Source organism: Scyliorhinus torazame, chromosome 14 (assembly GCF_047496885.1).
Source record: "Scyliorhinus torazame isolate Kashiwa2021f chromosome 14, sScyTor2.1, whole genome shotgun sequence".
Classification (NCBI taxonomy): domain Eukaryota; kingdom Metazoa; phylum Chordata; class Chondrichthyes; order Carcharhiniformes; family Scyliorhinidae; genus Scyliorhinus; species Scyliorhinus torazame.
The window spans coordinates 135,701,607-135,725,112 of record NC_092720.1 but is presented as its reverse complement, the minus strand read 5'-3'; the positions used below and the strand labels follow the sequence as shown (position 1 = coordinate 135,725,112).

Genomic DNA, 23,506 nt, shown 5'->3' with positions numbered 1-23,506 from the left:
CCCGGGGGCGAATCGATGGTTATCACATATTGGAGCCCAAACAGACGCACCCCCCCCCATGCCTCCTCCACTGGCCCCATATCCGCAGGGCCGCCCCCACTACCGGGCTGGTGGAGTACCTGGCTGGCGACAGCGGTAGGGGAGCCGTGACCAGGGCTGTCAAACTGGTGCCCCTGCACGAAGCCGCCTCCACTCGCTCCCAGCTAGACCCCGTACCCACCATCCACTTCCTTATCATGGCCATGTTAGCCGCCCAGTAGTAGTTGATCAGACTCGGCAATGCCAGTCCCCCCTCGTTGCGGCTCCTTTCAAGCATCGCCTTCTTCACCCGTGGGGATTTTCCCGCCCAAACAAAGCTCATGATGATTTTGCCAGTCCTTTTGAAGAAGGACCGTGGGATAAAGCTCGGGAGGCACTGGAAGATGAACAGAAATCTAGGGAGGATTGTCATCTTTACAGTCTGCACTCTCCCCGCCAGTGACAGCGGGAGTTCATCCCATCTCCGAAACTCCCTCTTCACTTGTTCCACCCCTCTAGTCAAATTTAACTTATGCAACTTGCCCCAGTCTCGTGCCACCTGTATCCCCAAGTACCGGAAACTTTCCTCCACCAGCCTAAATGGCAGCTCCTTCAGTCTATTCTCCTAGCCCCTTGCCTGCACCACAAACACCTCATTCTTGGCCATATTTAATTTGTACCCTGAAAACTGGCTGAACGTCCTCAATGTTTCCAGTATATTTTCCATCCCGGCCAGTGGGTACCACACGTACAGGAGTAGGTCGTCCGCATAGAGAGAGACCCTGTGCTCCACCCCCAGTCATTCCCTTCCACCCCTTCGCAGCTCTCAACGCCATCGCCAACGGCTCTATGGCCAGCACGAACAGCAACGGGGAGAGTGGGCACCCCTGTCTGGTCCCGCGGTGTAGTCTGAAATAACCTGACATTATCCTGTTCGTCCTAACGCTAGCTTTTGGGGTCTGGTACAATAGTCTGACCCAATTAACCAGTCCCTCCCCGAACCCAAACCGTCCAAGCACCTCCCACAAATAGCCCCACTCCACCCGGTCGAAGGCCTTCTCAGCATCCATTGCCACCACTACCTCCACCTTCTTGCCCTTCGGGGGCATCATGATCACATTAAGCAATCTTCTCAAGCTAGCTGTCAGCTGCCTGCCTTTCACAAACCCTGTCTGATCGTCCTCAATCACCTCCGGTACGCATCCTCAATTCTAATAGCCAGGAGCTTGGCATCCACATTGATCAGGGAGATTGGCCTGTATGACACGCAGGATTCCGGGTCCTTGTCCCGCTTTAGTATCAGCGGGATGGTGGCTTGCGACATCGTCGGTGGCAGGGTCCCTCTGTCCCTTGCCTCATTAAAACCCCTTGTCAGGACCGGTCCCACTATTTCCGAGAACTTCTTGTAAAACTCTACTGGGTATCCATCCGGTCCCGGGGCTTTCCCCGACTGCATGGCCTTTAAGCCCCCCAATACCCCCTCCGCTCCAATCGGGGCCCCCAACCCGTCCACTAGTCTCCTGCCTACTTTTGGGAAGGTTAGTCCATCCAGGAACCTTTTAATCTCCTCCGGCTCTTCTGGGGGTTCTGAAGTGTACAGCTTACTATAGAAGTCCCGAAATACCTTATTCAGTCCTGCCGGGTCCTCCACTCTGCTTCCCTCCCCATCAATCACTCTACTTATTTCCCTGGCTGCCTCCCTCTTCCTGAGTTGCTGCACTAGCAATCTGCTGGCCTTCTCCCCATGCTCATACACCACTCCCCTCACCTTCCTAAGTTGTTCCACAGCCCTACTCGTGGATAGCACCCCCAGTTCCACCTGAAATCTCCGTCTCTCCCTGAGTAGGTCCTCCCCCGGGGACCCTGCATGCTCCTCGTCTATCCGGTGAGTTTCCCTAACCAATCTGTCCATTTCTGCTCTGTCCGCCCTGACCCTGTGAGCCCGAATTGAGATCAGCTCCCCCCTCACTACTGCCTTCAGCGCCTCCCACAGGGTCGCTGCTGAAACCTCCCCCATATCGTTCACCTGCAAGTAATTTTGCATACACTTCCGAAGTCTCTCACATATCCCCTCCTTCGACAACAGTCCTACGTCTAACCTCCATTGCGGGCGTTGGTAATTCCCCCCCACCCCCCCGACCTGCAGGTCCACCCAGTGCGGGGCATGGTCCGAGATAGTGATTGCCGAGTATTCCGAATTCTTTACCTCCCCTACACAGTCCCTGCTCAAGATTAAAAAAATCAATCCTAGAATATACTTCCCGTCGGCTGTCTGGCTCTCCATGGGTCCATAGCCCCCATTTGCTCCATGAACCCTTTCAGCTCCCTTGCCATTGCTGGAAGTCTGCTCGTTCTGGGACATGACTGGTCGAGCCCCGAGTCAAGGACCCTTTGGCGATGTACTCCCCTTATAGGGGGAACAGAATCATTCAACTAAGTATTTGCTAAGGTTCCGGGTGCGCCGATGACCAGCTAAGTCGCACGTTTCGGCAGCTCCCGGTGGAACGGACTTTTGGGCCCTTTAATAGGAGCCCCAACGGCAATTTTAACGGCAAATAACACTGTGCGGTAATCCAGAAGGGAATCCCCCCTGGACACGGATGGAAAAAAGAGAGGAAAGTAGCCGGATTGCGGTGGATCCTCTAGAGCAGCGGCCAGGAAGGCAGGCACAAAGCAAGATGGCGTCGGAAGGAGGCAGTTTAATATGGGGCCCTGACCAACAAGAGTTCCTGCGGCGTTGCGTGGAAGAACTTAAAAAGGAGATGAAGAAGCCCCGATATTACAAGCGATTGAGGGGCTAAAGGAGGAGCAAAAGACCCAGGAACAGGAGCTTCGGGTCGTGAAGGCAAAGGCTGCTGAGAATGAGGACGACATACAGGGCCTGGTGGTGAAAACGGAGATCCACGAGGCACAACACAAAAGATGTGTGGAAAGGCTGGAGGTGCTGGAGAATAATGCGAGGAGGAAGAACCTAAGGATTCTTGGTCTTCCAGAAGGGGCGGACGTCGGGGCATATGTGAGCACGATGCTGCACTCGTTAATGGGATCGGAGGCCCCGACGGGTCCGCTGGAGGTGGAGGGAGCCTATCGGGTTATGGCGCGAAGACCGAGGGCTGGAGAAATTCCTCGAGCAATAGTGGTGAGATTTCTCCGATATAAGGACAGAGAGATGGTCCTCAGATGGGCAAAGAAAACTCGGAGCAGTAGATGGGAGAACCCGGTGATCCGCGTATATCAAGATTGGAGTGCGGAGGTGGCGAGAAGGAGGGCAAGCTTTAATCGGGCCAAGGCGGTGTTGCATAAAAGGAAGGTCAAATTTGGAATGCTTAATGATAATGGGGAGGTACAGGTGAGAGTGGTCTGGGCAAGACTGTGGGTCACACATCTAGGGAAACACCACTACTTCGAAACGGCAGATGAGGCGTGGACATTTATTGTCGAGGAGAAGCTGGAGTGAGCAGGCCAGAAAAAGAACGTTTGGGACAAAGTGGGGGGGTGAATATGTGGGATGAAGGGGGGAAAAGGGGGAAGAGATGACTTCCCAAGTTGTTAAACCTGTGACCCTGTAACTTTTCTCTCCTCCCCATGTCGTGGGGGAGGGGGTGAGGGAGGATGAGGAGCTGAGGGCGCCGGCCATTGGGGGCGGGGTCAAAAGGGAAGCGCGGGCTTTGTTCCCGCGCTATGGTAATCACGGCGGGAACAGGGAAGCAGGAAGGAGGGGGCCTCGCACAGTGTGAGCCGAGGTCACGGGGGGAAGCCGAGGTCGGCCAGAGTTTGCTGACTTCTGGGAGCAACATGGGGGGTACAATTACGCTAGTTTGGGATCTAGCGGGGGGGGGGTAACTGGGTTGCTGCTGCTGGGGAGAAGGGGGAGCTGGTATGGGGGGGGGGGGTCGGGGCGGGGGGGGGGGGGGGGGCGCCGCCTGGGGGAGATACAGCTACACGGGAACCGGGTGAGGAGCTGGATTGAAAAAGGAAATGGCTAGTCGTCAAGGGGGGGGGGTAAAGAGCCCCCCAACCCGGTTGATCACGTGGAATGTGAGAGGGCTGAACGGGCCGATTAAGAGGGCACGGGTACTCGCACACCTAAAGAAACTTAAGGCAGATGTGGTTATGCTTCAGGAGACGCATCTGAAGCTGATAGACCAGGTCAGACTACGCAAAGGATGGGTGGGGCAGGTGTTTCATTCGGGGCTAGACGCAAAAAACAGGGGGGTGGCCATACTAGTGGGGAAGCGGGTAATGTTTGAGGCAAAGACTATAGTGGCGGATAGTGGGGGCAGATACGTGATGGTGAGTGGCAAACTGCAAGGGGAGGCGGTGGTATTAGTGAACGTGTATGCCCCGAACTGGGATGATGCCAATTTTATGAGGCATATGTTAGGACGAATCCCGGACCTAGAAGTGGGGAAGTTGGTAATGGGTGGAGACTTTAATACGATGCTGGACCCAGGGCTGGACAGATCGAGGTCCAGGACCGGAAGGAGGCCGTCTGCAGCTAGGGTGCTTAAGGATTTTATGGAGCAGATGGGAGGAGTAGATCCCTGGCGATTTAGTAGACCTAGGAGTAAGGAGTTTTCGTTTTTCTCCTATGTACACAAAGTATTTTCACGAATAGATTTTTTTGTTTTGGGAAGGGCACTGATCCCAAAGGTGACGGGGATGGAGTACACGGCTATAGCCATTTCGGATCATGCTCCACACTGGGTGGACCTGGAGATAGGGGAAGAAAAACAACAGCGTCCACCCTGGAGAATGGACTTGGGATTATTGGCAGATGAGGGGGTGTGTTTAAGGGTGAGGGGGTGTATTGAAAGGTACTTGGAACTTAATGATAATGGGGAGGTACAGGTGAGAGTGGTCTGGGAGGCACTGAAGGCAGTGGTTAGAGGGGAGCTGATATCTATTAGGGCACATAAAGGAAAGCAGGAGGGTAGGGAAAGGGAGCGGTTGTTGAAAGAACTTCTGAGGGTGGATAGACAATATGCGGAGGCACCGGAGGAGGGACTGTACAGGGAAAGGCAAAGGCTACATGTAGAATTTGACTTGTTGACTACGGGTAATGCAGAGGCACAATGGAGGAAGGCACAGGGTGTACAGTACGAATATGGGGAGAAGGCGAGCAGGTTGCTGGCCCACCAACTGAGGAAAAGGGGAGCAGCGAGGGAGATAGGGGGGGTGAGAGATGAGGAGGGAGAGATGGAGCGGGGAGCGGAGAGAGTGAATGGAGTATTCAAGGCATTTTACGAAAGATTATATGAAGCTCAGCCCCCGGACGGGAAGGAGAGAATGATGTGCTTTCTGGATCAGCTGGAATTTCCTACGGTGGAGGAGCAGGAGAGAGTGGGGCTGGGAGCACAGATAGAGACGGAGGAAGTAGTGAAAGGGATTGGGAGCATGCAGGCGGGGAAGGCCCCGGGACCAGATGGATTCCCAGTTGAATTCTATATGAAATATTTGGACTTGCTGGCCCCGCTACTGATGAGAACCTTTAATGAGGCGAGGGAAAGGGGGCAGCTGCCCCCGACTATGTCAGAGGCAACAATATCGCTCCTCCTAAAGAAGGAAAAAGACCCGCTGCAATGCGGGTCATACAGGCCCATTTCCCTCCTGAATGTAGATGCTAAGATTCTGGCCAAGGTAATGGCAATGAGGATAGAGGATTGTGTCCCGGGGGTGGTCCATGAGGACCAAACTGGGTTTGTGAAGGGGAGACAGCTAAATACAAATATATGGAGGCTGCTAGGGGTAATGATGATGCCCCCACCAGAGGGGGAAGCGGAGATAGTGGTGGCGATGGATGCCGAGAAAGCATTTGATAGAGTGGAGTGGGATTATTTGTGGGAGGTGTTGAGGAGATTTGGATTTGGGGATGGGTATATCAGGTGGGTACAGTTGCTGTATAGGGCCCCGATGGCGAGCGTGGTCACGAATGGACGGGGGTCTGACTATTTTCGGCTCCATAGAGGGACGAGGCAGGGATGTCCTCTGTCCCCATTATTGTTTGCACTGGCAATTGAACCCCTGGCCATAGCACTGAGGGGTTCCAGGAAGTGGAGGGGAGTACTTAGGGGGGGAGAAGAACACCGGGTATCTCTGTATGCGGATGATTTGTTGCTATATGTGGCGGACCCGGCAGAGGGGATGCCAGAGATAATGCGGATACTTGGGGAGTTTGGGGATTTTTCAGGGTATAAACTGAACATGGGGAAAAGTGAGTTATTTGTGGTGCATCCGGGGGAGCAGAGCAGAGAGATAGAGGATTTACCGTTGAGGAAGGTAACAAGGGACTTCCTGTACCTGGGGATCCAGATAGCCAAGAATTGGGGTACATTACATAGGCTTAATTTAACACGGTTGGTGGAACAGATGGAGGAGGACTTCAAGAGATGGGACATGGTGTCCCTGTCATTGGCAGGTAGGGTGCAGGCGGTTAAAATGGTGGTCCTCCCGAGATTCCTTTTTGTGTTCCAGTGCCTCCCGGTGGTGATCACGAAGGCTTTTTTCAAAAGAATTGAGAAGAGCATTATGAGTTTTGTGTGGGCTGGGAAGACCCCGAGAGTGAGGCGGGGATTCTTGCAGCGTAGTAGGGACGGGGGGGGCTGGCACTACCGAGCCTCAGTGAGTACTACTGGGCCGCCAATGTTTCAATGGTGTGTCAGTGGATGGGAGAAGGGGAGGGAGCGGAGTGGAAGAGATTGGAGAGGGCGTCCTGCAGGGGGACTAGCCTACAAGCAATGGTGACGGCGCCGTTGCCGTTCTCACCAAAGAAATACACCACAAGCCCGGTGGTGGTGGCTACATTGAAAATTTGGGGGCAGTGGAGACGGCATAGGGGAAGGATGGGAGCTTCGGTGCGGTCCCCGATAAGAAACAATCATAGGTTCGTTCCGGGGAGAATGGATGGGGGATTTGGAGCATGGCAAAGAGCTGGGGTAATACAACTAAGAGATCTATTTGTAGATGGGACGTTTGCGAGTCTGGGAGCGCTGACGGACAAATATGGGTTGCCCCAAGGGAATGCATTTTGGTATATGCAATTGAGGGCTTTTGCGAGGCAACAGGTGAGGGAATTCCCGCAGCTCCCGACGCAGGAGGTGCAGGATAGAGTGATCTCAGAGACATGGGTGGGGGACGGTAAGGTGGCGGACATATACAGGGAGATGAGGGACGAGGGGGAGATCATGGTAGATGAGCTGAAAGGGAAATGGGAAGAAGAACTGGGGGAGGAGATTGAGGAGGGGCTGTGGGCTGATGCCCTACGTAGGGTAAACTCATCGTCCTCGTGTGCCAGGCTAAGCCTGATACAATTTAAGGTGCTACACAGGGCGCATATGACTGGAGCACGGCTTAGTAAATTTTTGGGGGTAGAGGATAGGTGTGCGAGATGCTCGAGAGGCCCAGCGAATCACACCCACGTGTTCTGGTCATGCCCGGCACTACAGGGGTTCTGGGTGGGGGTGGCAAAGGTGCTTTCGAAGGTGGTGGGGGTCCGGGTCGAACCAAGCTGGGGGTTGGCTATATTTGGGGTTGCAGAAGAGCCGGGAGTGCAGGAGGCGAGAGAGGCTGACGTCTTGGCCTTTGCGTCCCTTGTAGCCCAGCGCAGGATATTGTTAATGTGGAAGGAAGCCAAACCCCTGGGTGTGGAGACCTGGATAAACGACATGGCAGGGTTTATAAAGTTAGAACGGATTAAGTTTGTGTTAAGGGGTTCGGCTCAGGGGTTCACCAGGCGGTGGCAACCGTTCGTCGATTACCTCACAAAGATAGAGGGAATGGAAAAGAAGTAGACAACAGCAGCAACCCGGGGGTGAGGGCGGGGGGAGGAATCAGACGGACTCTCAGGGATGTTATTGTATATGTATAGGCATTTGGTATATGTAATTGTATATTGGATTGTTGGACTGTATTTTTGGAGAGTATTTATTTTGGACAAGGCAGTTGCCATTTAATTTTGTTTTTGTTTATATATTACTTATTTATTTGTTTAAAACTGGCCACTGTTATTTATATTGCTTTATTGTTGTGTAAAAGAAACACTATGTATTGTTATGTTTGGCCAAAAATCTTGAATAAAATATATAATTTTTAAAAAACTAAGTATTTGCTAAATTGATATTTTAGCATAATCAATTTTCACATCCCTTTTGATACGGTGAGGGAAAGAAAACTTTATCCTAACATTCTCAACATATTCATCTAAATGATTAACAAAGAAAAATTCATAGCAGATGAGTCGAGTGACTGGAATTTTTTATTTTTATTTCGAGTACCCAATTCTTTTTTTCCAATTAGGTGCAATTTAGTGTGGCCAATTCACCTACCCTCTACATCTTTGGGTTGTAGGAGTGAGACCCATGCAGACACTGGGAGAATGTGCAAACTCCACGCGGCCAGTGGCCCGGGGCCGGGTTCAAACCTGGGTTCTCAGTGCCGTGAGGCAGCAGTGCTAACCACTACGCCACCATGATGCCCGTGAGTGATTGGAATTTTAACCAATATGCACTTATTTCATTCCACAATCACGTATTGGCAAATTGAAGGATTTCTGACTTATTTTGGCATTCTAAATGTAAATGTTTAAAAACATGAGTCAGTTTAATGGGCTGTGCTCGGGAATGGACAGATATCAACCTTGCACTTTTTAATTTCTCCCTCCTGCAGCGCAGACATAATTCCACCTGGACCCCACTTCCAAATAGAACTACAGGGAGTAGTGACTACATCAATGTGGAACCCTCACACCTCATACCCCTGCTCCCGCCACTCCTCCCCAAATCAACTTAAAAGCTCCCCCTCTAACTCATTTTCCTTTTCAGCGTACCTCACTGCCTGCTCATATGAAATGCTTTTGTATGTTTTGACCATTAAAGATGCAGCTTTAAAGCAAGTTGTTCACTTCAAACCAACACTAGATGCAGCATTCCTCAGCTACGGATCAAAGTTCTGCCGCAGTCTAAATCGTTGAAACTTTATTGCTTCCATTCAGGATTTACAGTTACTTTAGAGCAGGGTTCTCAAGCACAAGATGGGCCTGACTTCCTACCCTAGCACTTGGGCATGGGCCACGTTCAGCATAAGTTTTAAAAACACGAAATACTGCGGATACTGGAAATCCTGATATATATAAACATCATGCCTGAGTCACTCACCAGGTCAGCTATATCTCTGGAGATAGATGACCTATCGCCAAAACCATAAAAATCCAGCAATCTAACAGTTTAAGCATTGATGGGTAAAGACAAAAAGGAGAGTCTATGATAAGGCGGCAGGCAGGAGATATTAAATGACTGAAGGAAAATCTAGGCAGACCAGCTACTATTTATTTTACAGTAGTTTTCAGCGGGGTCACTGAGGAAGTGGTAGTGAAAGTTTATTTTACTCCCCTCCCATGGACTCTGGAGTAGTGCAATTATGAGCTTCTGCTGGCCTGTCTTGCATAGAACGATAGAATTGCTAAAGTGCAGACAGAAGCCACTTGGCCCATCAAGTCCATAACGACCCTCCAAAAGAGCACCCTACCTAGGTCCACTCCCCTGCCCTATCCTCTTAACCCCACCTAACCTTGGACACTAAGGGGCAATTCAGCCAATCCACCTAACCTACACATCTTTGGACTATGGGGGAAAACCAGTGCATCTGGAGGCAACCTACGCAGGAAGTGCAAACTCCACACAGACAGTCATCCAAGGTTGGAATTGAGCCTAGGTCTCTGGTGCTGTGAGGCAGCTGTGCTAACCACTGTGCTGCCTAGTTTTAGAGGTTGTGATGTTGGGTGCAGTAAGAATCCTCTGCCTTCACCCACCCCCTTGTTCCCCACAAGTGAAGCTAATCATTCATTATTTATTCACAGGTCCCCAGGTTTCACTCACTGCTTGACAAGTCACTCTTCTCTTTCCATCTCACACTTCAGTACCTTGTTGCTGCTACTCCCAGCTTGGCAGAAAATCCTGGGCCCATCTCATTCCTTTCATCCTCATCTCCCTCAGCCCCCAGAAATGCAGGAAGACATCAAATGTGCAGACACCCTCGCCAACGAATGTGACCACCAACGAATGTGACCCCCACCCCAAGCATAACCTGACTGTGTTCCCTTGAAGTGTCAAAATGCTTATTCTTGCATTTCTTGGCGAACAGAGAGTGGATGGTGTAGTTATGGTCTGAAATTGATGGTCAGCTTTTCCCATGACATATTTTATACAAGGCATTCACAGTGGAGCAGTGTAGATTTCATCTGTAGGATCCACTTAAGGACAGTGGGGGGAATCTATGTGTTGAGCCAGAGGAAATGGGCGAGGTACTAAATGAATACTTTAGAACATAGAACATAGAACAATACAGCACAGTACAGGCCCTTCGGCCCACGATGTTGCACCGAAACAAAAGCCATCTAACCTACACTATGCCATTATCATCCATATGTTTATCCAATAAACCTTTAAATGCCCTCAATGTTGGCGAGTTCACTACTGTAGCAGGTAGGGCATTCCACGGCCTCACTACTCTTTGCGTAAAGAACCTACCTCTGACCTCTGTCCTATATCTATTACCCCTCAGTTTAAAGTTATGTCCCCTCGTGCCAGCCATATCCATCCGCGGGAGAAGGCTCTCACTGTCCACCCTATCCAACCCCCTGATCATTTTGTATGCCTCTATTAAGTCTCCTCTTAACCTTCTTCTCTCCAACGAAAACAACCTCAAGTCCATCAGCCTTTCCTCATAAGATTTTCCCTCCATACCAGGCAACATCCTGGTAAATCTCCTCTGCACCCGCTCCAAAGCCTCCACGTCCTTCCTATAATGCGGTGACCAGAACTGTACGCAATACTCCAAATGCGGCCGTACCAGAGTTCTGTACAGCTGCAACATGACCTCCCGACTCCGGAACTCAATCTCTCTACCAATAAAGGCCAACACTCCATAGGCCTTCTTCACAACCCTATCAACCTGGGTGGCAACTTTCAGGGATCTATGTACATGGACACCTAGATCCCTCTGCTCATCCACACTTTCAAGAACTTTACCATTAGCCAAATATTCTGCATTCCTGTTATTCCTTCCAAAGTGAATCACCTCACACTTCTCTACATTAAACTCCATTTGCCACCTCTCAGCCCAGCTCTGCAGCTTATCTATATCCCTCTGAAACCTGCTACATCCTTCCACACTATCGACAACACCACCGACTTTAGTATCGTCTGCAAATTTACTCACCCACCCTTCTGCGCCTTCCTCTAGGTCATTGATAAAAATGACAAACAGCAACGGCCCCAGAACAGATCCTTGTGGTACTCCACTTGTGACTGTACTCCATTCTGAACATTTCCCATCCCTTTGTATCAGTGTTCACCAAAGAAAGGGACTTTGTGGAAGATGATTCTTGGGTAGGGTGTGTGAACAGTCTGGACCATGTTAACAACAAAAAGGAGGAGGTATTGGGTCTTTTAAAAGATATTAAGGTAGATAGGTCTCCTGGGCCAGATGGGATTTACCCCAGAATACTGAGGGAAGCAAGGGGGGAAATTGCTGGGGCCTGGACTGACATCTTTGTATCCTCATTGGCTACAGGTTTGATCCCAGAGGACTGGAGAATAGCTAATGTGGTACCGCTGTTTAAGAAAGGTTGCAGGGATAATTCCGGAAATTATAGGCTGGTGAGCCTCACGTCGGTAGTAGATAAATTATTGGAGAGGATTCCCAGATACAGGATTTATACCCATTTGGAAAAAAATGGACTCCTAAGCGGTAGCTTATGGTTTTGTGAAGGGGAGGTCGTGCCTCACTAACTTGATCGAGTTTTTTGAGGTGGTGACAAAGATGATTAATGAGGGGAGGGCAGTGGATGTTGTTATACATGGAATTCAATAAGCCTTTGACAAGGTGCCTCATGGCAGACTGGTACAAAAGGTGAAGTCACACGGTATCAGAGGTGAGGTGGTAAGATGGATACAGAACTGGCTCGGTCACAGAAGGCAAATGGTAGCATAGAAGGGTGTTTTTCTGAATGGAAGGTTGTGACTAGTGGTGTTGCACAGGGATCTGTGCTGGGCCCTCTGTTGTTTGTAGTGTACATAAACGATTTGGAGGAAAATGTAGCTGGTCTGATTAGTAACTTCGCGGATGACACCAAGGTTGGTGAAGTGGCGGATTGTCAGAGGATACAGCAGGAGATAGATAGGTTGGAGACAGGCAGAGAAATGGCAAATGGAGTTTAATCCGGACAAATGTGAGGAAATGCATTTTGGTAGATCTGACATAGAGGGGAAATATACTGTAAATGGCAAAACTCTTAGGAATATAGAAAGTCAGAGAGATCTGGGCGTGCATGTCCACAGATTTTTGAAGGTGGCAACACAAGTGAACAAGTTAGTCAAGAAAGCATATGGAATGCTTGCCTTCATTGGACGGGGCATCAAGTATAATAACTGGCAAGTTGTATAGAACCTTGGTAAGGCCGCACTTGGAATATTGCGCCCAATTCTGGTCGCCACACTACCTGAAGGATGTGGAGGCTTTGGAGAGGGTGCAGAGGAGGTTTACCAGGATGTTGCCTGGTCTGGAGGGTGTTAGCTATGTGGAGAGGCTGAATAGACTCAGACTGTTTTCGTTGGAACAACGAAGGTTGAGGGGTGACCTGATAAAGGTCTACAAGTTTATGAGGGACATGGATAGAGTGGATGGGCAGGCACTCGTTCCCTGTGTGGAGGGGTCAGTCACCAGGGCGCATCGGTTTAATGTCCGTGGGGAAAATTTAGAGGAGAGGTGCGAAGCAGGTTTTTTTACACAGAGGGTGGTGAGTGTCTGGAACCCGTTGCTGGGGGAGGTTGTGGAATCAGATACATTAACGGCATCAAAAGGCATCTTGACAAACACATGGATGGGATGGGTAGAGAGGGATACAGGAAGTGCTGAGGGTTTTGGCAAAGATTTATTATCATGACCACAGGCTTGGAGGGCCGAAGGGCCTGTTCCTGTGCTGTATTGTTTGTTATCCCAGGGGAAGTAACATCGCACAGCTTTTATGTTAAATTTCTTCAGATAAACAATTGGGCAACTATAACAATTAGTCTAATTGTGGTAATTCACATGTACAGGCAAAGGAGTGTGACCTGAATTTGGCATTAATCCACCTTGGGGTTGTAATTAATTATCCCATAGCTAATTATTCTGTAGCTAATTTTAACCACAAATGCCTTAGAAATGTGGAGCACTAATTGCAGTAATTAAGTAATGGTAATTTGTACATGACAGGAGATAGTCTAATCTGCTGTAGATGCTTATCCTGGAGTATTACTGGGACACCAACTTTCCAAGCAGAACCTTTGCTACACAAGTGATACTTAGAATTTCTACAACAGTCATCTTTGAAGCCTCTTTGAGTACGATTACCAATTTGTCAGGTACAGACAGTTTCCTCTTGCGGACCAATGCCTTTTGGAAACCGAATGCCAATTTTTTCATTTGCAAAAAATATACTTTATTTGTAAACTATTTGAAAGAACATTACAAACATTTCCAAAGTGGGCATCATAAAAATTGCAATAATATGCAGGTTTCCACATACATTATGTTGCACTCCGATGCTTCAGTGCAACCAAAGAAACATTACAGACATTTCAAAATGGTCATTACAAACCTGAGGAATGCACTAAAGTTTGGGGCGGCTGCCACAGAGGTGCAATGGGGGAAGGCCGCTGTCAAAGCCCTTTCAGCCATAGTGAACTGAGGGGAGTGGAATTGTATAGAACCCGTTCGGGCTGTATGACTCACATTGAATGTATGCTGTGAATGTTACATGTAGCACAATTGTATTGAAGCACCTCAGAGTACAACTTGATCTCTGTAGAATACTTAAATACCTTTGCACCAGTTGTAATCACCATATTGAAACTGAATGCTAAATGTCAGAGTTCATTAAAAGGAGGAGACATTTTACCTCTGCTTGTCAGAGCTGGATTTGAACTCTTCCTAACAAAGCCTCCTAACCCACTCCGTCTGTCTGGAGTGCTGGTCTATCCCCAAACTTGCCAATGTGCCAGGTATAGAAAAGTAACGGGACCTTATTTTTCTAAGGATATGACTTTAATCGAATTAAAGTGTAATTTTTCAGCTGTAATCACTTTGTTAGAGTGACATTCAAATCTCCAACACCTTGTATCCTGTCACAGCGGAGTCCAATTTAATATGAGTTTCTGAACTTTTAGTAATTCACCACAAAGCGTTTGAGATTTTTTTTGTGATAAGGTACTGTATAAATGCAAGTATGAACAGTATTTTTGTGATGAACGGTTACTGCCTTATCATCATGTAAGGTGATGTCCACTTTAAGACCGGGTTTGGAACCCTGGGGACTCCGCCTCTGGCTCCGCCCATCTGGGAGCCATACATAAAGGCCTGCCTCATGGTCTGTATAGCAATCAGCTCTCGTCCATAGCTGTAGCATAGTTATTAGTCTAATAAAGCCTTCTTTACCGTTTAATCTCTAAGCATAATTATTGAGGGTACCTCAATTTATTAGACTAAACTAGATTCAGGATGGACGCAGGCCTAAAACCAGAGAAGCTCAATCTGGAAGCACGAACGCCGGAGGCAAAGGAAATTTTTTAATACTGGCTGCGGTGCTTCGAGGCCTACCTGGACTCCGCAGAGACTCCCATCCTGGGGCCACGCAAGCTGCATCTACTCCACGCCCGGGTGAGTCACAGAATCTCCGCCACGCACGAAAAGGCGACGACTTATGAGGAAGCGATTGAGTTGCTCCGCAAGCGGTTTGTCAAACCCGTCAATGAGGTGCACGCCCGGCATCTGCTCTCTACCTGCCGGCAGCGCTCGGGGGAATCGCTCGACGAGTTTGTTGAGAAACTCACCGCGCTTGCCAGGGACTGTGACCATCAGGATGTGACAGGGGAAGTCCATATGAACCTGCACATCAGGGATGCTTTCGTGTCCGGAATCCGCTCGACCTACATCCGGCAGCGGCTGCTCTAAAACGGGGCAAAAGACCTCCAGGAGATGCTAACGCTCGCCTCCTCGCTGGAGGTTGCCCGACATAACTTGGGTACGTACCCCGTGGACTCTGCCAGCCCCCCCCGGACTTCCTCAGACTCACCCGTATTACAGGCCTGCGCCACCCGGCGACCCGCTCACCATGGGGGCACACCTTGCTACTTCTGCGGGCAGGGTCCACGCCCACGCTGCCCAGCCTGCTCCGCGATCTGCAGCGACTGCGGGAAGAAAGGGCACTTTGCGAGGGTCTGCCTGGACAGACCCAGGGGCCAGAAAAACAAAGAACAGTCGGCCCGAAAATCAGGCTCTCTGGCCCGTAGGCCTCTCAATGCAGCTGTGCACCGACCCGACATGCCCTCTTCTGACGCGTCATCAGCCTCGTGCGAATTATGGGAGCGGCCATCTGGTCGGCGGCCATCTTCTCGACCCGACACGTGCGACCGACGGCAGCGGCCATTTTACGACTCCGACTACCCGCGACTGGGTGCGATCGCCCTCGATCAAACTCGGCCAAAACACCTGCAGGACTCCATGATGCAGGTCCAGGTCAACGGGCACGACACTGCATGCCTCTTCAAACTCCGAGAGCACGGAGAGCTTTATCCACCCTGAAACGGTAAGGCGCTGCTCCCTACGCACCCATCCCGCATCCCAAACCATAGCCCTCGCATCTGGATCCCACTCGGTACAAATCACGGGGTACTGTATTGCGGATCTCTCGATCCAGGGTGCCAAATACACCCGTTTCAAATTTTATATCCTCCCTCACCTCTGTGCCCCCCTGCTGCTTGGACTGGATTTCCAGTGCAGCCACCGAAGCCTGACACTGAAGTTCGGCGGACCCTTGCCCCCCCCTCACGGTGTGCTGCCTTGCGACACTGAAAGTCACCCCCCCCTCGCTAATCGCTAACCTCACTCCCGACTGTAAGCCCGTCGCCACCAGGAGCCGGCGCTACAGTGCCCAAGATATGGCTTTTATCAAGTCAGAGGTCCAGCGTTTACTGGGAGAAGGGGTCATCGAGGCTAGCAACAGCCCTTGGAGAGCGCAAGTGGTGGTAGTCCGGTCCGGGGACAAGAAACGGATGGTCGTGGATTATAGCCAGACCATAAACCGATTCACGCAGCTTGATGCGTACCCCCTTCCTCGCATCGCGGAAATGGTAAATCGGATCGCCCAATACCGAGTCTTTTCCACGGTCGACCTCAAATCTGCCAACCACCAGCTCCCCATCCGACCAAAAGACCGCCCCTATAATGCCTTCGAAGCAGCCGGCCGGCTCTTCCACTTCCTCAGGGTCCCCTTTGGTGTCACAAATGGGGTCTCCGTCTTTCAAAGGGTGATGGACCAAATGGTGGACCAGTACGGTTTGCGGGCTACATACCCGTACTTGGACAATGTCACCATCTGAGGCCATGATCAGCAGGACCATGACGCTAACCTCAAAAAGTTCCTCCAGACCGCACGAGCCCTTAACCTGACCTATAATGAGGGCAAATGCGTTTTCCACACCACCCGGCTGGCCATCCTCGGCTATGTCGTGGAAGACGGGGTCCTAGGTCCCGACCCCGACCGCATGCGCCCCCTTAAGGAACTCCCTCTCCCCCGCAGCCTCAAGGCCCTCAAACGGTGCTTGGGGCTTTTCTCCTATTACGCCCAGTGGGTCCCCAAGTATGCGGACAAAGCCCGCCCACTCCTAAAGACCACCACTTTTCCCCTCTCGGCTGAGGCTCAATTGGCCTTCAACCGCATCAAGGCCGACATCATCAAGGCCGCCATGCACGCGGTGGACAAAACCATCCCTTTCCAGGTAGAGAGCGATGCATCAGACATCGCCCTGGCTGCTACCCTCAATCAAGGAGGCAGACCAGTAGCGTTCTTCTCCCGAACCCTCACCGCCTCCGAGATTCGACACACTGCAGTCGAAAAGGAGGCACAAGCCATTGTGGAGGCTGTGCGGTGCTGGAGACACTACCTCGCCGGTAGGAGGTTTACCCTCGTCACCGACCAACGCCTATATGTTCGATAACACGCAACGGGGCAAAATAAAAAACGATAAAATTTTGAGGTGGAGGATCGAACTCTCCACCTACTCGTACGATATCAAGTATCGTCCAGGGGAGCTCAACGAGCCCCCAGATGCCCTGTCCCGTGGCACATGCGCCAACGCGCAGGAGGACCGCCTGCAAGCCATCCACAATGACCTCTGCCACCCGGGGGTTACCCGGCTCGTCCATTTCATCAAGTCCCGCAACCTACCTTACTCAACCAAGGAGGTCAAGGCCATGGTCAGGGCCTGCCAGGTCTGTGCGGAGTGCAAACCGCACTTCTATCGGCCAGACAAGGTTCGGCTCGTGAAGGCCTCGGGCCCCTTTGAGCGACTGAGCGTGGACTTCAAGGGGCCCCTCCCGTCCACCAACCGTTATGCCTATTTCCTCACCGTCATCGATGAGTTCTCCCGTTTCCCATTCGCCATTCCCTGCACCGACATGACCTCAGCCACGGTGATTAAGGCACTGCACAGCATCTTCACCCTGTTCGGTTTCCCTGCTTATATCCACAGCGACCGGGGTACATCGTTCATGAGCGATGAACTGCGTCAGTATCTGCTCAGCAAAGGCATCGCCTCGAGCAGAACGACCAGCTATAACCCACGGGGAAACGGGCAGGTGGAGAGGGAGAACGCAACCGTGTGGAAGGCTGTCCTTCTGGCCTTGCGGTCGAGAAATCTCCCAACCACCCGCTGGCAGGAGGTCCTACCCGATGCCCTACACTCCATTAGGTCACTCCTCTACACGGCCACGAATGAGACCCCTCACGACCGATTGTTTCTCTTCCCCAGGAAGTCTACCTCCGGGTTCTCGCTTCCACCTTGGCTGATGGCTCCGGGACCTGTTCTTCTCTGGAGGCACGTGAGGAGTCATAAAACGGACCCCCTAGTTGAAAAGGTCCGACTGCTCCACGCCAACCCCAGTTACGCCTACGTGGAGTACTCCGACGGTAGGCAAGATACGGTTTCCCTCCGGGATCTGGCACCCGCTGGATCCTCCACTACAGACGCCCCTTCCCACGCCGCTCCCCTGCAGGACCCGTCGCCCCCTACAACACACCCCCTTCCGGCCCTACCACCCGTTGGTGAGCTCCTACCGTGCGCCCCCCCTTTACACACCCCGCCGGCGCCGGCTCCGCTACCCCCGGCCCTGCCTAGTTCCTCTGCCCCGACCCGGACCGAAGCTCCGACCGCTGTGCTCCCGGATGTGCCCTCAACCGGGACGTCCGTGCCCGCCGCACCACCGCCCGAATTGAGGAGATCGAGGAGGACGATCCGGCCGCCGAGACGGATGGACCTATGATGGCACTTCACCCCCGCCGGACTCCTTTTTAAACAGGGGGTGAATGTGATGAACGGTCACTGCCTTATCATCATGTAAGGTGATGTCCCCTTTAAGACCGGGCTTGGAACCCTGGGGACTCCGCCTCTGGCTCCACCCATCTGGGAGCCATACATAAAGGCCTGCCTCATGGTCTGTATAGCAGTCAGCTCTCGTCCATAGCTGTAGCATAGTTATTAGTCTAATAAAGCCTTCTTTACCGTTTAATCTCTAAGCATCATTATTGAGGGTACCTCAATTTTTTTGAAACTTTCCACCCATACCTGAATAATGAAAACCTTCAATTGTCCGGGCAGAGTTAGACAAATTTTTGATCGGCAGGGGGCACGGTAGCATAGTGGTTAGCACAGTTGTTTCACAGCTCCAGGGTCCCAGGTTAGATTCACCCATCGAGTCTGCACCGGCTCTTGGAAAGAGCACCCTACCTAATCCCACACCCCCACCCTGTGACCCAGTAATCCCACACAACCCAACCTTTTTGGAAACTAAGGGCAATTTAACAAGGCCAATCCACCTAACCTGCATGTTTTTGGACTGTGGGAGGAAACCGGAGCACACGGAGGAAACCCACGCAGACACGGGGAGAATGTGCAAACTTCGCACAGACAGTGACCCATCTTTTAGTTGACCATCACCACATTTCCCCCCCCCCCCCCCCGATTTTAACTTAGCTTTGTGTGAAGTAATTAGCTGGCATCACCCCAAATGGCTGATCTCTAATTTTAAGGTTATTCCCCTTTGTTCTGGACTACTTATCAACTTTATGTGAAGAACATGTTCTGGATATTGGAAGAATAATTGTATTACCTTTGTTTTTCTCGAACCATAAACTGCAGTTGAAAGGGGCGATGAGAGAGTGTGGCCCTTGCTTTCATTGTTGTTCTGTTTTCCATTCCAGATTCCCTTTGACAGATGGCAAACGTTTGACAAAATGGATTGCTGCTGTTGGGCGGACTGATTGGAGACCAACCAAGTTTTCCTTCTTGTGCAGCGCTCACTTCACCAAGGACAGCTTTCAGAAGCGTCAAGAGGACCAGCATCACCGACTCAAATTCAACGCTGTGCCTTCCATCTTCCACCTCTCAGAAAATCAGAAGAAAGTGAATGGCAGACGCAATCATTGCCTGGGTGCAGCCAAGGTACAGTTGGCTCCAGTGAATCAGGAAAGGACGTCCAGCAGCAAAGTACTGGATGATGAAACAACTGAGCGCCTCAAACCCAATTTTTTAACTGCGGGCAGTGAACTTGTGCTTGAGAGAACTTCTGTGATGGATGAAAGTGGTGATACCTTCCAGTCTTCCTCTGCGGCAGTCGAATCAGTCGTGTATACAGTTGCTGAACGGCGGTGTACTCTGAAGTCTGATGGCTGCCAGGCCCCTGATACTGAAAGGCTGCTGATTGACGGCACTGTTCCGTTTCCCGATGATACTACTCCATCTGCCTCTGGTGCACGTAAACTAATCAATTCGCTGCACTCCTACTGCTTGCCTCCAACGCACAATGCCTTCCGCAAAGATCAAGTCATGAAAAAGAACGCCAAACTCAAACATCTGAGACAACAAAGCAGTCGGGTTGTGAAACGAATAAAACGACTAGAGGGGTTGATCCGTAAACTTCAGGAAACCAATTCCACGCTCGTAAGGTGCTTTCTGCCTCAGGATCATGGTGAGTGGCAGTATTTTCTTATTCCGTGTTTCCAATGAGTGGACGTCCAAGCCCACAATTTTCTAATTATGAGACCTAAAAGTTCACTTTTGATAAACTATTTACTCTAAACCTGATGCAAAACAATATCTGATTAGCTCCAAGGAAATGTGGTGATCCTACTAAGGCCACCACCATTTCCTCTCAGATATTTATAGTCGACCATAATTAGCTTACAGATCGGAGTTTGGCTTTTATGCCCAATACTCTCCCTATGCTCATATGTGAAGAGTAACCACTAACTGTGGACCCACTAACCAATAAGTCACTAATTTTCAGTCAAGTTCACACTCGCTCAATAGTCCCATGCGTTTTGACTTGCCCTGGCCAATTGAGCTAATCCAATATTTGGTAAATATCTACTCCAGCTTGGACCCCATCCCACTTCAAAGGGGGGTGCTACATAATTATCTGATCTATCTCTTTGCCAATGAATTGTTTCATGACATTGTAAAGGCCAGGCCAGGATCAATGTCTGTTCCAGGCATTTCTGGGAAAAAAAACCTGAGATGTCCTTTTTCATAGAGTTTCGTAGCGGCGAGACCATAAGATCCTGCCACTGTCAACGTGGTTTCCCGTTGTTTGCACGTTCCCCCCCGTCCCGTCCCCCCAGCCAGGGATCCCACAGCGAGAATGGCTGGAAAATTCCGCCCATGTGTTGGAATGGGTCTCATAGGAAGCTCCTGTGCGCAACATGGTGTGTAAACAATGAGCTAATCAACGGGAAAAGGTTGTTGGATGTCACCCAAGAAGCTATTGTAACACAGCAAAGTTCATGGGGATGTGGAAAGTAAAGATCAGAAAATGCACGGGATGTCTCCCAATTATCCGTTCGTATCAGTACCTAAACACATGCTCACTTAACGGTGACTGCTTCTGAAAATTGGATGGTTATAAATTTTGGTTAAAATTTTCTTGTAAATCTTCAGCAAGAAGTGCTGAGTGGATGATACATCCTGCCTCCTCCAGAGGGTCGCCAACATCACAGATGCCAGTCTTAGCTGATTCGATTCACTTTGTGTGTTATCGTGGCTGAAAGCACTGGATACTGCAAAGGCTATGGACCCTGGCAAGATCCCAGCATTGGTACTGCAGACCTCTATTCCAGAACTTGCCACAGCTTTGGCCAAGCTGGTCCAGTAGAGCTGCAATAATGACATCTACCCAACAATGTGGAAAATTGTCCACAAAAGGTTGCACAGATCCAGCCAGCCAATTAGCATCCCACCAGTCTGCTCTTGATCATCTGCAAAGTGAGGGAAAGTGTCAATGACAGTGGGGTCAAGTGGCACTTACAAAGCAATAACCTGCTCACTGACGCTCAGTTTAGGGTTCGCCAGAGCCACTCTGCCCCTGACCTCGTTACAGCCTTGTTCTAAATACAGACAAAAGAGCTAAACCCAAGAGGTGAGGTAAGAATGGCTGCTCTTGCCGGCAAAGAAACATTTGACCGAGTGCGGCATCCAGGAGTCCTAGCAAAGTTGAAGTCAATGGAAAAGCGCTCCACCAATTGGAGTCATACTTAGCACGAAGGAAGATTGTTGGTTGTTGGAGGTCAATCATCTCAGTCTCATGTGTTTCATTGGTTGTAAATTGATTTGGGACAACCAAGGTTGTGAAAGATGCTTCCTCTCTGCTACTCTTCGTCCGTCCTTCACAATCTGCTACTTTCTGTGTTTCTATCTTTCATAATTTCTCTGTTAATCTCTCTGGTCCTCTATCACTATCACTCTCTCCCACCATGTTGGTTTACACTAGGGGTCTACTTAAAGCACACTAACGGTTAAAATTTTTCACATGTCTGTGATGGTGTCACTAGCAAGATTTGCACAAATCTCACTGCTGCATTCACATGATATAAACAATGAAGCGTGATATATTTCCCAACACTGCAACCACACTCTGTACATATACAGTACCATAATATTTCAATAAGATGTAAAAGTATCTATTCAGCCAACAAGCTATATAAATATTGTGGCTACAAGACCAGGTCAGAGGCTGGTCTTGGGACGAGTAACTCTGACTCCCCAAAGCCTGTCCACAAGGCACACTCAGGGGTGTGATTAAATACTCCCCACTTGCCTGGATGAGTGCATCTCCAACAACACTAGAGCTTGGCATCACCGAGGACAAAGCAGCTAGCATGATTTCACAAACCGCCCCCCCCCCGCCCAGTGAGTTTCCAATCCTCAAACAATGATGAGAAATGTGTTTCTTTACAGAAAATGAGTCAACTGCAATGGGTGATGTAATAACTCGAGGTGATGTGTTGTGGCAAGTAATTAATTATAAAATGTATTGATCAAGAACAACAATATACACTAAGGGTTTTGACAGCACAACTATATAGATCTACTCCTAACAACATCTTGCCACTGTCCATTCCCAGGTTCTGCGCTCACACTCCCAACTCCACGTGGCCCGTGAAGGATCGCCTATCAAAGAGACCACGATTTAAATAGCAGCCATGTTTTTAAAATTCATTTATGGGCCATTTATTGTGCTTGAATTCATCCTGAATTTCCCTTCAACTCCAGGGGGCGCACAAGTCATCTACATTGCTGTGGGTCTGGAGTCGCAAGTAGGTCTGACCAGGTAAGGGTGGCAGATTTATTTTCCCAAAGGACATTAGTGAACCAGATGGGGTTTCTTTTACAACAATTGACAACGGTTAGACTTTTAATTCCAGATTTTTATTGAACTCAAATTTCACCATCTGCCACGATGGGATTCTAGCCCAGGTTCTTAGAGGGTCTCTAGATTTCTAGTCCGATGACAATACCACTATGCCATCTGCCCTCACATTTATAGTCTTTAAAGTTATTTGACTACCTAACTTTGGGTATTAGTAAAGACAAGTAAGCAACTTAACTAACCATCACTGAGACTCCTGAATTTAACCAAGTTATTTTCATGGACAATCCTTTTTGCAAAATTCACAAGATTGCGAATTGAGTAAACCCTGCAATATCATGTTTGCACAGTGAGGTTATTCCAGGAAGCCTACAACACCAGTTGTCCCGTTTTAAAACACTTTAAAGTAATGCTTTCTTCACGGAGGCTTCCTATTCACCTCCTTCATCTGGATAGAAGAGTAACAAAAAGAGAGGGCAGGATAGAAATGGAGAGGAAATATCAGAGAGAGAGAGAAGGCGGACAGCAGTGGTGAGGTGAGTAAATAAGAGAAAGGGGGATAGACTGTGATGGTGCGTTATGCCTGTGGCTTAGTGGGCAGCAATTTTGCTTCTGTGTCAGACACTTGAACACAAACCCACGAGTGCGGGTCCAGTGTTAATATTAAAGAATAGCTGTAATTTTGGAGATCCAGTCTTTCGGATCAGACATTAAACGGAGGCCCAGTTTGCCTTCTCAGGTGGACTATGGG

At 49.9% G+C, this 23,506-nt stretch overlaps 1 protein-coding gene across 1 annotated transcript in view; it reads left to right on the top strand.

The window, feature by feature from the left end:
* LOC140390065 (peroxynitrite isomerase THAP4-like) overlaps positions 1-23,506 on the top strand; it is a 263,983-nt gene that overhangs the window by 1,857 nt on the left and 238,620 nt on the right. Inside the window, exon 2 of the mRNA XM_072474935.1 lies at positions 19,313-20,079. Coding sequence (XP_072331036.1) covers positions 19,313-20,079 — 767 coding nt within the window. The remainder of the gene's footprint in view (positions 1-19,312; positions 20,080-23,506) is intronic.